Consider the following 14,919-nt stretch of genomic DNA (forward strand, 5'->3'; position numbering starts at 1 on the left):
AGTCACTTATCCAATGTCCCACTTTGCAAAATGCATGCTGGGCTGCATTGTGTTCGGAAGCTGAGGACTGCCTGGAAAGTGGGGCTGAGCTTGGGCCCCGCGATTAGAAAAAAGAAGATGTCCCAAACCCCTGTATTGCTTGAATATGAGCCAGCAGGGTGCTGCAGCGGCCAAAAAGGCCAACGCAATCCGAGGCTGCATGTCTGTGGTGATTCTCCGTCCTCCAGCACCTGATTTTTGCGGGAGGCAAATGGACTTTCCCCTTTTTCTAATCAAAGGCTGCATTAACAGAGATTGGCGGGGCTGTCTGAGTGGCTGCCCAGTGCCAGCCGTGGGGGCGGGGCTTCTGGAGAGTGGGCGTGGCCTCCCCACAGGTAAGCTCCCCTGCCACCTGGGGCTACTGCAGAACTAAGGCAAAGAGTCGAAGCCGGTCCAGGGAGACAGTTGGCCTTGCGCGCTCTACTTCCTCTCTCTCGCCAGCCCCATGGTGCACTCCAAGCTATCCATCCTGCCCCTTCTCTGCCTCCTCTGGGCAGTCCCGATGCCCGGGGTTTTGTCCAAGGCGCCCCGCACGGATCCGGGGGTGCAGAAAGCCCTGGCCTTCGCCGTGGAGCAATACAACCAGGGCAAAAGTTCCAACTATTTCAAGCATGTGGGCCGTCAGCAGGCTCGCAAAGAGGTGTGTATCTGGGGTTTGGGGGGGGTTGGGGGGCTGGGGGGGCTCATTGGCTCTTTGGAGTTAGCGCCAAAGGACTCGAAATTGCTCGAACGTGCATGGAGGTGTTGTAAACAAAAAAGTTCCGACTGTATTTGGAAAGCTATTGCACGTATGTGTCTGGGTGGGGAGGGGAATATTTTTCGGGGGGGCAGCCTTGTTGGGTCCTTGGAGGAAGCAAAGGAGGTGGAATTGCTCTGGAAACAATACAAGAATGGGGGGGGGCTGAGGGATCTTTAAGGGGTGTTCTAGAGAAAGGGGCTGTTCTTGTGGACCCAAAAGACGTGATTTTCCGCTGTTTGCATCTTTTAAGAGAAATATTTCCTCTTCAACTTTCGTTCTTGCTGCTCTGGAGGCATAGCGTCCTTTCCGGGTCGCAACCCACAAAGCTGACCATGTTTTCTAAGTAATTAAAATCTCATGTAGTTATTATTTTAAAATCCAGGTGGCTAATGGGATCGAATACCATCTTACTGTCGGGATGGTGATAACAGTATGTAAAAAGAAGATTGGTGAGACAATGACATATAGGAAGATCCAGCAATGTAAGGAGTTTATAGGGGATATGAAGGTGAGTTTACATGCCACGTTCCAATGATATATTTGCGGTTTCAAAACGGATCAAACCTGACTGGTCTGACCTCAGCCGCCAACTCTCTAAAGCAGACTTTGTTTTCATGGAGGATTTCAATTCTAAACTCTAGAGGTGACACGACAAAAGTGTTTGTTGTTTGAGAGGCTGCCACAAAAAAAGATGGGGGTCCACCAACTCTCCAAAGCACCAGAGGGCAGGACCAGAAATGATGGATGGACGTTGAACAAGGGGAAAAAGCAACCCAGAATTAAGGAGAAATTTCCTAACCGGGAGAATTATTAAACCAGTGGAACTGCTTGCCTCCAGAAGTTGTGGGTGCTCCGTCAATGAAGGTTTACGTTAGAAGAGAGTGGACAAACGTTTGTCTGGAATGGTTCAGGGTCTTTTGAGCGGGGTGGGGATGGGGGGAAGGGTTGGTTGGTTTAGAAGACCTCAAAGGTCACTTCCAACTCTGTATTTCTCTTTCGTTCCCCTCCAGGAAACAATGTGCTACTTTAAAGTCATAGTCCGTCCTGTGTCAAAAGAAATGAAGTTGGCGGACACAGACTGTGAGAACAGTTAAATTCCGAAGGACCCCTTAATGGCCAGGCGAAGGAATCTGAGGGTGTCCAGCAGCCGAGCGAGTTCTGGTGTGCAAGCTGCGTTCACGGCAAGCTTTGCTTCTTCTGACACAAATGGGGAATGGGGTGGTTCGCTTAAGCCCAAAATTCACATTTTCTGAGTTTCTGAAATTGTTCCTTGACACACACGGGAGGCCTTTTCTTGCGCTTCTGTTTCCTATCATTTTCATCTTTGAGAAGAATCGACATTTTGCTCATTCAGTTCATTAGTCTTAATAAAGCTATCCTCATGACGTTCCGTCTTGTCTTCCTTTCTTGCCCAAATCCCATCCAGCCTTCGTGGTTTCACAGCCAGAGCACAAAGACACCGTGGCTTGTTCAAGAAAGCCTCTGGCTAAAAGACTTTGCTCTGCCCCACTGGGGGAAAGAGGGGTCTGCCCTGGGCTATTCCTTGGCCCTCCCAGGGGGTCTTTTTGACCCAGGACTGTCCCACCTCCAAGGAGGAGACGCCATCAGAGATCCTGGAAGCATCCTTGGCTGGAACGTCGCCATCCAGAACCCAAACTGGGTATTTTCCAAGCTTCTGGAAACGTTTCTCTGTGGTTGTTTGATCCATTTGAGAGTTTTCAAGAACCACAATTAAGATTGTTAACAGTGCTGGGCAGGTTCTGAGTTTTTGCTTGATAAAAAAAATACAGGAAACCAGAAGACATAGATAAGCTATAAGCCCCATTCCTGCCAGCAGGCTACCAATGGCAGAAGTTTCCTGTTCGTCGTCAGCACCAACAACGTAAAGTTTGGGCTCTATTGTGGTCGTAAGTCGAGGGCTGCCTGTATTCAAAGTGTGGACTTATCGAGGCGTTATAAAGCGGTCTTAGCACTTCTTGATTCTCTCCCGCCATTGATGCATTTTAAGAACAGAAGAAAAGAGCTGGAAGGGATCTTGGAGGTCTTCTAGCCCAACCCACTCTTCAAGGCGGAGAATTATTCCGAACATAAATGGCTGTCCAACCACTTCTTAAAATCCCTTTAAAAACTTCTCAAAAACCATTAGAAAAACGAAGACCACCCACACCCTCGTATCGCTTGAATAGGAGCCAGCAGGGTGCCGCAGCGGCCAAAAAGGCCAACGTGATCCGAGGCCGCGTGTCTGTGGCGATTCTCCGTCCTTCAGAGCGGGATTGTCCCACGTTTTTCTAATCATAGACTGCATTAAGAGAGATTCGGGGGGTGTCTCAGTGGCTGCCCAGTGCCAGGTCAAAACCTTTGAGAAGGCGTTCATCCATGTCTTCTGCAGTTTCCCCATCTCCTCGTTCTCATCAGGGAATGGCGGTCCACTCCGTTCTTTCCGCAAAGATGCTTTGCATGCTTCCTGTGTCATTTATGGAGTGTGGGAAGCGCTGACTGGGCGACCCAGGACTGTCCCACCTCCAAGGAGGAGACGCCATCAGAGATCCCGGAAGCATCCTTGGCTGGAACGTCACCATCCAGAACCCAAACTAGGTATTTTCCAAACTTCTGGAAACTTTTCTCTGGGGTTGTTTGATCCGTTTGAGAGTTTTCAAGAACCACAAGTAAGATTTTTACAGAACACTGATCCCCCCCATACTCTACTCCAATTGGCATATTATGCCAGTGAATATGCCTTGGCCGTTGAGCATACAGTAATTACTAGAAGAAATTCAGAGATATAGGAGGGAGGGAGGGAGGGAGGGAAGAAAGGAAGGAAGGAAGGAAGGAAGGAAGGAAGGAAGAAAGAAAGAAAGAAAGAAAGAAAGAAAGAAAGAAAGAAAGAAAGAAAGAAAGAAAGAAAGAAAGAAAGAAAGAAAGAAAGAAAGAAAGAAAGATTCTTTGCCATTTGGGGATAATTGTGGCTGTAAAACAAGGATTACTTGTATGTGGACACATCTACCAATGAGGCTTGGCAGTAAGATGGGCAACCTATAAATTTAATAAATAAATGAAATTGAAGACTCCCATATTGTTCACAAAAGCCGAACAGCTCGTCTTTTTTTATCGGGTTCTCTGACCACACGAGATTGTTTGTTCATGTCAGAAGCGTCAGAATTAAAATAAGGCATACGATGCGACGTAAAATTTAAAATGTAAAGCACAAGATTAAAATATGTAGGAATTAAAGCAGATCTTGCCCACAACACTGTGTTCTGTTCTGTGTTCTGTCTCTGAGGTCCTGAACTGTACACAGATGGGACTGCAAAGGGCAGGTATTAATCAAAGGGGGGTGAGCCTTTACCCCCCCGTAGATAGGGCGTAGATAGGGCTCGCAACTTAGGAGTCCTCCTAGATTCGCGGCTTACTCTGGAAGACCATATAGCGGCCGTGACTAGGGGGGCTTTCGCCCAGGTTCGCCTGGTGCGCCAGTTGCGACCCTATCTAGACCGGGATGCCCTGTGTATGGTCACTCATGCGCTCGTGACCTCTCGTCTGGACTACTGCAACGCTCTCTACATGGGGCTACCCTTGAAGACCACTCGGAGGCTCCAGCTGGTACAGAACGCAGCCGCGAGAGTTGTCTTGGGAGTTTCCCGGTACTCCCATGTTACACCTTTGCTCCGCGAGCTGCATTGGCTACCAGTTGTCTTCTGGGTGAGGTCCAAGGTTTGGGTAATGGTTTTCAAGGCCCTACATGGCATGGGTCCGGAGTACCTCGGGGATCACCTGCTGCCGGCGTCAACTTCCCTCCGCCCTGTGCGCTCCCACAGAGAGGGTCTCCTCAGGGTGCCTCTGGTCAGAGAATGTCGTCTGGTGGCCCCCAGTGGGAGGGCCTTCTCTGTGGGTGCTCCGGCCTTATGGAATCAGCTGCCGGTTGAGCTCCGGATGGCACCGGACCTTCGCTCCTTCCGACGCAGTCTGAAGACCTACCTGTTTGAACAAGCCGGCCTGGCCTGATGGGGGATGGGCTGGGGTTTTTATTGGGGATTTTTATATTTTTTACTGTTTTAGCTTGGGCTCTTATTTAATTCTTTTTAAATTTTTGTATTCTGTACTTTTTATATGTGCCCTGTTCACCGCCCTGAGTCCTTCGGGAGAAGGGCGGTATACAAATATAATAAATGAAAATGAAATGAAAATGAGGTATGTGTTGTCTGCACGTCACCCACCTTCCTCTTTCCAACCTCTTTCCTTCCTTCCTTCCTCCCTCCCTCCCTCCCTTTCAACTTCCTTCCTTCCTTCCCCTCCGATTCTTCTTTCTCCCTCTCCTTCTTTCCTTGCTTCCTTCATTCCCTTCCCTCCAATTTTCCTTCCTTCCTCTCCCTTTTCTTTTTTCCTTTCTTCCCTTCCCTCCTTTTTTCAAACTATCTTCCTTCCTTCCTTCCTCCCTCCCTCCCTCCCTTCCAACCCATCTCTCCTTCCTTCCTTCCTTTTCTCCCTCCCTCCCTTCCCTTACTCCCTCCCTCCACTGTGTTGTGGGTGTCAAATTATTAAGGTCGGATGGGATTTGGATAAGAACGGAACACAAGCCAGAGCATCACGCTGACAGCTTTATTTAAGACTAATTAACGACCAACTGAGTAAAATATGGATCTGCCTTCCCTTTAACTAAAACAATAGCAAAGAAAACTAGAGAACAGAAGACCCCCCCCCATATGCTGTATCTCGTGGAAAACGTGAACTGGGGTTTAAGCAAATCATTTTATTCATGATTTGCGAAGGGCCGTATACATATATATATATATATATATATATATATATATATATATATATATATATATATATATATATATATATATATATATATATATATATATATATAAATATAAGGATCATAACGGAAAAAGCAAAGCTTGCTGTAAATTCAGCTCAAACGGCGGCTGGACGCACACAGAACCGTTTGCCAGTATCGGGGGTCGTCTTGTAAGTCCATCCCAGCTGTCCAGACTAGTTACAGCTCATCTTAGTCAACAATGTCGACTGCAGCCAAGGACGGGACCAGACTTCAAACTGGCAAGTTAGTTTCTAAAAGAGAAAAAAGAAGGAAAAACCCAGATCATTAGTGCTTGCGATGGTTGGGGGCATCTCAACTCTCAATGGAAAGACTACTTGTAGCTCAGGGTTGAAGGGAGGGGTCCTTGGTGCGCTCAGAGCTTGGTGGTTTTCTTGCAGACGTTTCATGACCCAACTAGGTAACATCATCAGTGCTAGAAGGGAATGGTGTCGGGAGGAGGAGGATGAATAACTGTGGGGTCCTTGGTGCTCTCTGAGCTTGATTTTCTTGCAGACGTTTCATGACCCAACTAGGTAACATCATCAGTGCTAGAAGGGAGTGGGGTTTGTTCTCTATTTATATAGAATGAGGCCACCGCGTGGCTTAGCAGTTATGACATTGGGTTTGTCGGCTGGCTATTCTATTTCCTCCAATGGGATTTTCCCATGTATTTTACCAGGAAACATAGATTGGGCAACCTAGAAAAGTACGTGCCCTCCTAACCATACCCAAAAGCTCCGGGTTTGTTGGCGATGTCCATTTTGCTCTGAGTTCATGGTGACCTAACCCTAACCCTAAGTGGAATTTTCCTCCAATGGGATTTTCCCATGTATTTTACTAGGAAACACAGGTAACCCTAAGTCCATGATGGCGAACCTATAGCACATGTGCCACAGGTGGGCACGCGCGCCGTCGCCCCAGTCCTAGGCCTTCAGCTGGCTTTTATAAAAACTTTTCGCTTTAGGCCTCCGCCACAGTGTGCGGGGAAAAAAAGGTTCAATCAATCAATTTCAACTTCTCTCGGGGGAAAAAAAAGATCTCGCAAAGTTGGAATTAATTGAACATTTTAGTCCCACCCAATCTGCCGTTACCACCACAACCACACCCACCCAATGGGCCACGCCCACCCAATGGGCCACGCCCACCTGGCACCCGACGATACATAATTGGATTTTGGGTTGCAGTTTGGGCACTCGGTCTCTAAAAGGTTCGCCATCACTGGTATAGACTCTCCTGCTCAAGCAGGGGGTTGGACTAGATGACCTCCAAGGTCCCTTCCAGCTCTTGGGAAGGCAGCATCCGAAGAGCTGCCTATCTAACCTAGAATTAAGCAGAAATTTCCTGACAGCGCCAGCAATTAATCAGTGCAACAGCTTCCCCTCCTGAAGCTCTGGGTGCTTCATCAACCGAGGTTGATCATTGGGCAATCATTTGAAATGACATAAAAGAGTCTGCTGCTTGAGCAGGGGGCTGGATTAAATGACCTTCCGAGGTCCCTTCCAACTCCGTTATTCTATATTAAGCGTGAAGGAAGCTGTAGCCCCAATGACTGGGGACTGTCTGCCATCCAAAAAAGGAACTGGAGTAAAACTCAGGAAATTGCAGGCCTGTCAGCTTGATGCTTTATTGGGCAAGATCCTCAAACAGATATTGTTATTAAGCAACCTAATCCAGAGAACTTGGTAGGAATGTGGTCATTAGCCAGCGCCAGCCTGTGCATTTCAGCAAAACATTTGACAATTGCCTGCGGGGCCTAACGCAGCCAGCCTCCACAACTGAGCAAAGGCGAGATTGCGGTTGTTGTTAGCTGCGAAGTCGTGTCCGACCCATTGCGACCCCACGGACCATGTTCCTCCAGGCCTTCCTGTCCTCTACCATCTTCTGGAGTCCATTTAAGTTCACGCCTCCTGCTTCAGTGACTCCATCCAGCCACCTCATTCTCTGTCGTCCCCTTCTTCTCTTGCCCTCAACCTTTCCCAGCATGAGGCTCTTCTCCAGTGAGTCCTTCCTTCTCATTGGGTGGCCAAAGTATTTGAGTTTTAGCTTCAGGATCTGGCCTTCTAAAGAGCAGTCAGGGTTGATCTCCTCTAGGACTGACCGGTTTGATCGCCTTGCAGTCCAAGGGACTCGCAGGAGTCTTCTCCAGCACCAGAGTTCAAAGGCCTCAATTCTTTGGCGCTCAGCCTTTCTTATGGTCCAGCTTTCACTTCCATACATTGCAACTGGGAAGACCATAGCCTTGACTATATGCACTTTTGTTGACAGGGTGACGTCTCTGCTTTTTAGTGTGCCGTCTAGATTTGCCTCGAGATTGCAGGGCGCATCTTAATAGTTTTATAACCACCTGGATGAACGGTCAGTGAATAAGCCAAGGCCTACCCCTAATCCTAACAAATCGTAGCAAAACAAAAACAATCCAAAAAAACCCCAGAGTCGTTTGCATAATGGGCAGCTATGTAAACTAGATAAAATATAACTTAAGAAGGGTTACGAAAGGAAAGGTGAGACACAAAATCCCTTTTTCACCCCCTCTGCTCCCTTTCGGTGCCAAGGCAGGCCAAGTTTTTAGAATTCATTGCAGCCTAAAAGGGAAGAAGGGGAATCTACTGGGTCTCAGGTGACTTGTTTAAAATTGTTTTGAGATGAGACACCAGGCTAGTCATCAGATGGAAGATGAGCAATCTTTTAAACGAAGGAAGGACCAACTTGCCACGTTCTTTGCCTTTGAGTGCCCACACCCAGCCTTGTTTTGTCTGTCGATCAACCGATGACAGAGATCCATCCGGGATGGTTCAGCTCCACCCTAGGCCTCATAGTGTAAGCTCATTCCTCAGTAGCCAAAATATTTGTGCAATTGGCCCATTGAGAAACCACAGACCTTTCCCAAATAGCTGCTCTGGGATGATTGCCTGGCTGCCACTGGAAGTCATTAATCAGAATAAAACTGGAAAGACCTTTGAAGTCTTCTAGTCCAAGCATCCCTAACCCCCGGTCCGTGGACCAGTACCGGTCCACGGCATGTCGGCAACCGGTCCACACAAAGAAGCAAAGCCCCATTCGCCGGATGCAGGCAGCACACAAAACCACACACCCTCCAGTCCGCGGAAAAACCTCCCTCCCTGGAACCGGTGCCTGGTGCCTAAAAGGTTGGGGACCTGTGTTCTAATCCAGCCCTCTGCTCAGGCAGGAAACCCTACACCGTTTGAGACAAATGATTGCCCAATCTCTTCTTAAAAACATTCTCCAGTGATGAAGCACCCACGACTTCTGGAAGCAGGTTGTTCCACCGGCTAATTATTCTCACTGCCAGGATGTTTCTCCTTAGTTCCAGGTTGCTTCTCTCCTTGATTAGTTTCGATCTGTTCCTCCCTGTTCTGCCTTCAGGCACTTTGGAGAATAGCTTGACTCCCTCTTCTTTGGGGCAGCCCCTCAAATATTCGAAGACTGCTATCATGTCCCCCCTCGTCTTTCTCTTCATTAAACTAGACCTTCCCAATTCCAGCAACCGTTCCTTGTATGTTTTAGCCTCCAGTCCCCTGATCATCTCTGTTGCTCTTCTCTGCCCTCTTTCCAGAGTCTCAACATCTTTTTTATACTGTGGTGACCAAAACTGGATGCCATACTCCAGGTGTGGCCTTACTAAGGCTTTATAAAGCAGTACTAATAGTTCACGTGATTTCGATTCCATGCCTCTGTTTATACAGCCAAGGATTGTATTAGCTTTGGGGGGCTGCTGCCGCACACGGCTGGCTCACGTTTAAAGCGATCGTCCACTACGATTCCTCACCATGACTGTTTTTGAGTCAGGTTTTGCCCAATCTGTACTTGTACCTTCGGTTTTTCCTGCCACAGGTACAAGAATCACAGTAGACCAATTTGCCAGAAAACCATATAGAGCCAAGGATGCCCACTTGTTGTATTCACGTGGCATAATAAATCTGGAGACAGCTTTAATTCATCTTCGGATTTATCCAAGTCACAATTCCCACCCAACCCCTGGAATATCCATCTAGGTTAATCCAATCCCACCACCATGGCAAATACTGGAGTTTTGCCAGAGTATAAAGTCATAAGTGGATTTGGGGGGGGGGCCTGATCAGTCAGGTCCCGTGGGGGCTGGATCAATTCAAAATTCCTGCTGCCCCAACAACTTGCTAAGCACATTGATTTGTGCTTAGATTGTAAGCCTTGGTGGAGCAGTGGGCGAATGCCTCAAGTAACACCAGCTGCCTGCAATTAGCGCAGGTTCGAGTCCCGCCAGGCTCAAGGTTGACTCAGCCTTCCATCCTTCCCAGGTAGGTAAAATGAGGACCCAGATTGTTGGGGGCAATTAAGCTGACTTTGTAATAATGCCGCTTGGGGTGTGTGTGTGAAAGCCCTAACAAGCAGGCATAGACATAGAATGAAGGCTACTGCTAAGCTTGTAAGCCGCCCTGAGTCTTCGGAGAAGGGCGGGATATAAATGGGATTAAAATAAAATAAAATAAAATAAAATTAGTGCAGGTTCGAGTCCCACCAGGCTCAAGGTTGACTCAGCCTTCCATCCTTCGGAGGTAGGTAAAATGAGGACCCAGATTGTTGGGGGCAATTAAGCTGACTTTGTAAAAATGCCGCTTGGGGTGTGTGTGTGAAAGCCCTAACAAGCAGGCATAGACATAGAATGAAGGCTACTGCTAAGCTTGTAAGCCGCCCTGAGTCTTCGGAGAAGGGCGGGATACAAATGGAATTAAAATAAAAAATAAAATAAAAAAAATAAGCCGGCCTGAGTCTTCGGAGAAGGGCGGGATATAAATGGGATTTTTTTTTTAAAAAAACTGTGTTTCGGGGGGGGCTGCTCTCCACAATTCTCTGCCTTCATACAACACTCTTGGCCCACAACTGACCCCTTAAGCTACTCAGGCTGTAGGGGGGGGGGAAATCCTTAACCCAATTAGGTTAATTCTCATTCGTACAGCTCAGCTTCCCGTTTGTTTTGAAGTGAAACCATCCATGAAAAGAATTTAAATCTGTTTTTACAGAGGGTGGGGGGGGGGTTGGGGCGGCTGACCTACAAACAAGGTAGCTTTTGTCCCATGTTAAATGCATATTTTGGCATCTAATCATCTCACCTCCTGCTGATTCTCCGGCGGGAGACTGCAGTTCTGGATCTCTTGGTACAGCTTTGGCTTGCCGACCGTCTTTCTGCATGTTGTTTTCACCAACTCCATCTTAAGATAATACTTCACCCCGGAAACGACCTGGATTTAAAAAACAAAACAAACAAACAGTAATGTGACTTTAAATAAATTACAGGGGAAAAACCCAGAACCTGTTCAGCTTCATTGATAGCAGTTTATGGCGAGAGAGGAACAGGAAAATCAGTTTAAAAGGAAATATTTCTGTTTCAGAGAGAAACAGCAGAAATCCTTTTGATCCAGGATAACGGTCCCTCCATAGAACACCCCCCTAAACAACTGGCTATTCCAGAGGACCCAACAAGGCTGCCCACCCCCTCGATGCTGCCCCACCCCAGACCCACACTTGCAGTACAGGTAGTCCTCGACTTACGACCACAACGGAGCCCAAAATTTCTGTTGCTAAGTCAGGTTAAGGGAAGCTTTGTCCCACTTTACGAACTTTCTGGCCACAGTCGCTAAATGGATCGCCGCGGTCGATGCGTTGTTAAGTGAAACCGGCTTCCCCACTGACTTTGCTAATCAGAAAGGGGATCGCGTGACCCCGGGACACCGCGACCGTCATAAATAGGAGTCAGTTGCCAAGCGTCTTGAATTTTGATGCCGTGACCCTGGGGGATGCCGCCACGGCCCTTAAGTGTGAAAATTGATAGCAAATCCCTTTTTCCAGTGCCGGAGTAATTTTGAACGGCTTTGACAAATGGACTGTTGTAAGTCGAGGACCACCTGGAACTGTTCAGATATGAACCTGGCAGGCCCTTTCGGTCCACAATCCACAATCCCTCCCCAGGTAGACCCCCCCTTAAACTACCTCTCATCCTCCCAGTTCTCCTCCATTGTACCCACAGCCCCCCCCCACACACACCCCGTTTCCACCTTTGGCTATTGTGGGGGGAGGGTCGGACTAGATGACCTACAAGTTCCCTTCCAACTCTGTTATTCTATACTATTGTATTCTATTCTATTCTATATTCTAATTCCTATTCTATTCTATACTCTATATTCTAATTCCTATTTTATTCTGTATTCTATATTCTAATTCCTATTCTATTCCATTCTGTATTCTATTCTATTCTATTCTGTAGTCTATATTCTATATTGTAATTCCTATTTTTTTCTATTCTGTATTCTATATTCTAATTCCTATTTTATTCTGTATTCTGTATTCTATATTTATTTATTTATTTATTCGGTTTATATACCGCCCTATTCCCAAAGGACTCAGGGCGGTTTACAAGGCAAAATTTAAAAACAATCCAATATAAAATTAAAATAAAATTAAATTAAGTCTAGCCATATTCTAATTCCTGTTCTATTCTATATTCTAATTCCTATTCTATCTGTATTCTGTATTCTAATTCCTATTTTATTCTATTCTATACCCTATATTCTAATTCCTATTCTATTCTATCCTGTAGTCTATATTCTATATTCTAATTCCTATTTTATTCTGTATTCTATATTCTAATTCCTATTCTATTCCATTCTGTATTCTATTCTATTCTGTAGTCTATATTCTATATTCTAATTCCTATTTTTTCTATTCTGTATTCTATATTCTAATTCCTGTTCTATTCTGTATTCTATATGCCATATTCTAATTCCTGTTTTATTCTATATTCTAATTCCTATTCTATCTGTATTCTGTATTCTAATTCCTTTTCTATTCTATCTGTATTCTATATTCTAATTCCTATTTTATTCTACTGTATATTCTATATTCTAATTCCTATTCTATCTGTATTCTATATTTTAATTCCTATTCTATTCTGTATTCTATATTCCATATTCTAATTCCTGTTCTATTCTGTATTCTAATTCCTTTTCTATTCTATTCTGTATTCTATATTCTCATTCCTATTCTATTCTATCTGTATTCTATATTCTAATCCCTATTTTATTCTATTCTGTATTCCATATTCTAATTCCTGTTCTATTCTATATTCTCATTCCTATTCTATTCTATCTGTATTCTATATTCTAATCCCTATTTTATTCTATTCTGTATTCCATATTCTAATTCCTGTTCTATTCCATATTCTCATTCCTATTCTATTCTATCTGTATTCTATATTCTAATCCCTATTTTATTCTATTCTGTATTCCATATTCTAATTCCTGTTCTATTCTATATTCTCATTCCTATTCTATTCTATCTGTATTCTATATTCTAATCCCTATTTTATTCTATTCTGTATTCCATATTCTAATTCCTGTTCTATTCTATATTCTCATTCCTATTCTATTCTATCTGTATTCTATATTCTAATCCCTATTTTATTCTATTCTGTATTCCATATTCTAATTCCTGTTCTATTCTATATTCTCATTCCTATTCTATTCTATCTGTATTCTATATTCTAATCCCTATTTTATTCTATTCTGTATTCCATATTCTAATTCCTGTTCTATTCTATATTCTCATTCCTATTCTATTCTATCTGTATTCTATATTCTAATCCCTATTTTATTCTATTCTGTATTCCATATTCTAATTCCTGTTCTATTCTATATTCTCATTCCTATTCTATTCTATCTGTATTCTATATTCTAATCCCTATTTTATTCTATTCTGTATTCCATATTCTAATTCCTGTTCTATTCCATATTCTCATTCCTATTCTATTCTATCTGTATTCTATATTCTAATCCCTATTTTATTCTATTCTGTATTCCATATTCTAATTCCTGTTCTATTCTATATTCTCATTCCTATTCTATTCTATCTGTATTCTATATTCTAATCCCTATTTTATTCTATTCTGTATTCCATATTCTAATTCCTGTTCTATTCTATATTCTCATTCCTATTCTATTCTATCTGTATTCTATATTCTAATCCCTATTTTATTCTATTCTGTATTCCATATTCTAATTCCTGTTCTATTCTATATTCTCATTCCTATTCTATTCTATCTGTATTCTATATTCTAATCCCTATTTTATTCTATTCTGTATTCCATATTCTAATTCCTGTTCTATTCTATATTCTCATTCCTATTCTATTCTATCTGTATTCTATATTCTAATCCCTATTTTATTCTATTCTGTATTCCATATTCTAATTCCTGTTCTATTCTATATTCTCATTCCTATTCTATTCTATCTGTATTCTATATTCTAATCCCTATTTTATTCTATTCTGTATTCCATATTCTAATTCCTGTTCTATTCTATATTCTCATTCCTATTCTATTCTATCTGTATTCTATATTCTAATCCCTATTTTATTCTATTCTGTATTCCATATTCTAATTCCTGTTCTATTCTATATTCTCATTCCTATTCTATTCTATCTGTATTCTATATTCTCATTCCTATTCTATTCTATCTGTATTCTATATTCTAATCCCTATTTTATTCTATCCGTATTCTATATTTTAATTCCTATTCTATTCCATTCCAAAAAGACCCAACGAGGCTGTTTCCACCCACCCACCCACCCACCCACTCCCCAATCGCCCCCCTACCTGGGACTGCGCCTCCGCCACGCGCAGCGCCTTGAAATAGTGGCCGTTTGCGCTGCGCGCGTTGTATCTCTCCACGGCGAAGGCGGCGGCTTCCTGCACTTCGGGATCCGCGACGTCTCGGGGGGAAAGACCCCCGGGCATGAGGGCCGGCAGCGCCCAGGGCGGCAGCAGCAGCAGCAGCAGGAGGCAGAGAGGGGCCGCCACAGGCAGCCGGGAGTGCATTATGGGTCCGGCAGGCAGGCAGGCAGGTAAGCAGAGCGAGCAACGCCAACCCGTCGCTCCGGAGCAGATTTGACGCAGGTAGCCCAGTTCTTAAGCGGAGGGCGCCGCCCACTTGCCCCAGGCCCCGCCCATTCCCGAGAAGCCCCGCCCCCGCGGCTGCTGCTCCGCTTCCGCGTGGGAGTTTAATCAAGCCGAAGAGAGCCCGGAAGAAAAGCAAGGGATATTTTGCTGGGTTAAAAAAAAAAGAAAAGAAAAAAAGAATGATTGGCAACTTAAACCAGTAGAGGAGTGAAGACAAGAAAACATAAGTTACTCTTGGTTTCAATGTACCCAATTGAAAGCTAGGTGGAAGTCAGATCAAAAGGTTGGCACCGCAACTACAGATCAAAATTTGAGTAAAGCAAATTAGAGATTCAAATTGTGCACATATAAAGAGGATATATAAGAATTTGGTTA

General features: G+C 44.5%; 1 protein-coding gene across 1 annotated transcript; it reads right to left on the reverse strand.

Moving 5' to 3' along the window:
- Window positions 1–5,359: 5,359 nt before the first annotated feature.
- Window positions 5,360–14,558, reverse strand: LOC310647221 (cystatin-like). Its single transcript, XM_083374292.1, has 3 exons — window positions 14,242–14,558; window positions 10,706–10,834; window positions 5,360–5,848 (listed from the first exon to the last, which is right to left on the reverse strand). The coding sequence occupies exons 1-3, from the start codon at window positions 14,461–14,463 to the stop codon at window positions 5,771–5,773; spliced, it is 429 nt and encodes a 142-aa protein (XP_083230418.1). The 5' UTR covers window positions 14,464–14,558; the 3' UTR covers window positions 5,360–5,770.
- Window positions 14,559–14,919: the final 361 nt, after the last annotated feature.

This window comes from Vipera ursinii, assembly GCF_947247035.1.
Source record: "Vipera ursinii genome assembly, chromosome: 15".
In the NCBI taxonomy this organism is placed as follows: domain Eukaryota; kingdom Metazoa; phylum Chordata; class Lepidosauria; order Squamata; family Viperidae; genus Vipera; species Vipera ursinii.

What these genes read in the sequence shown, in the direction of transcription:
- LOC310647221 (XM_083374292.1), bottom strand. Translation starts at nt 14,463, where the DNA reads ATGCACTCCCGGCTGCCTGTGGCGGCCCCTCTCTGCCTCCTGCTGCTG. An exon ending in TGGCGGAGGCGCAGTCCCAG is followed by an intron (nt 10,835 to 14,241) that starts GTAGGGGGGCGA and finishes TTTTAAATCCAG; the next exon opens with GTCGTTTCCGGGGTGAAGTA. An exon ending in CGCCGGAGAATCAGCAGGAG is followed by an intron (nt 5,849 to 10,705) that starts GTGAGATGATTA and finishes TTTCTCTTTTAG; the next exon opens with AAACTAACTTGCCAGTTTGA.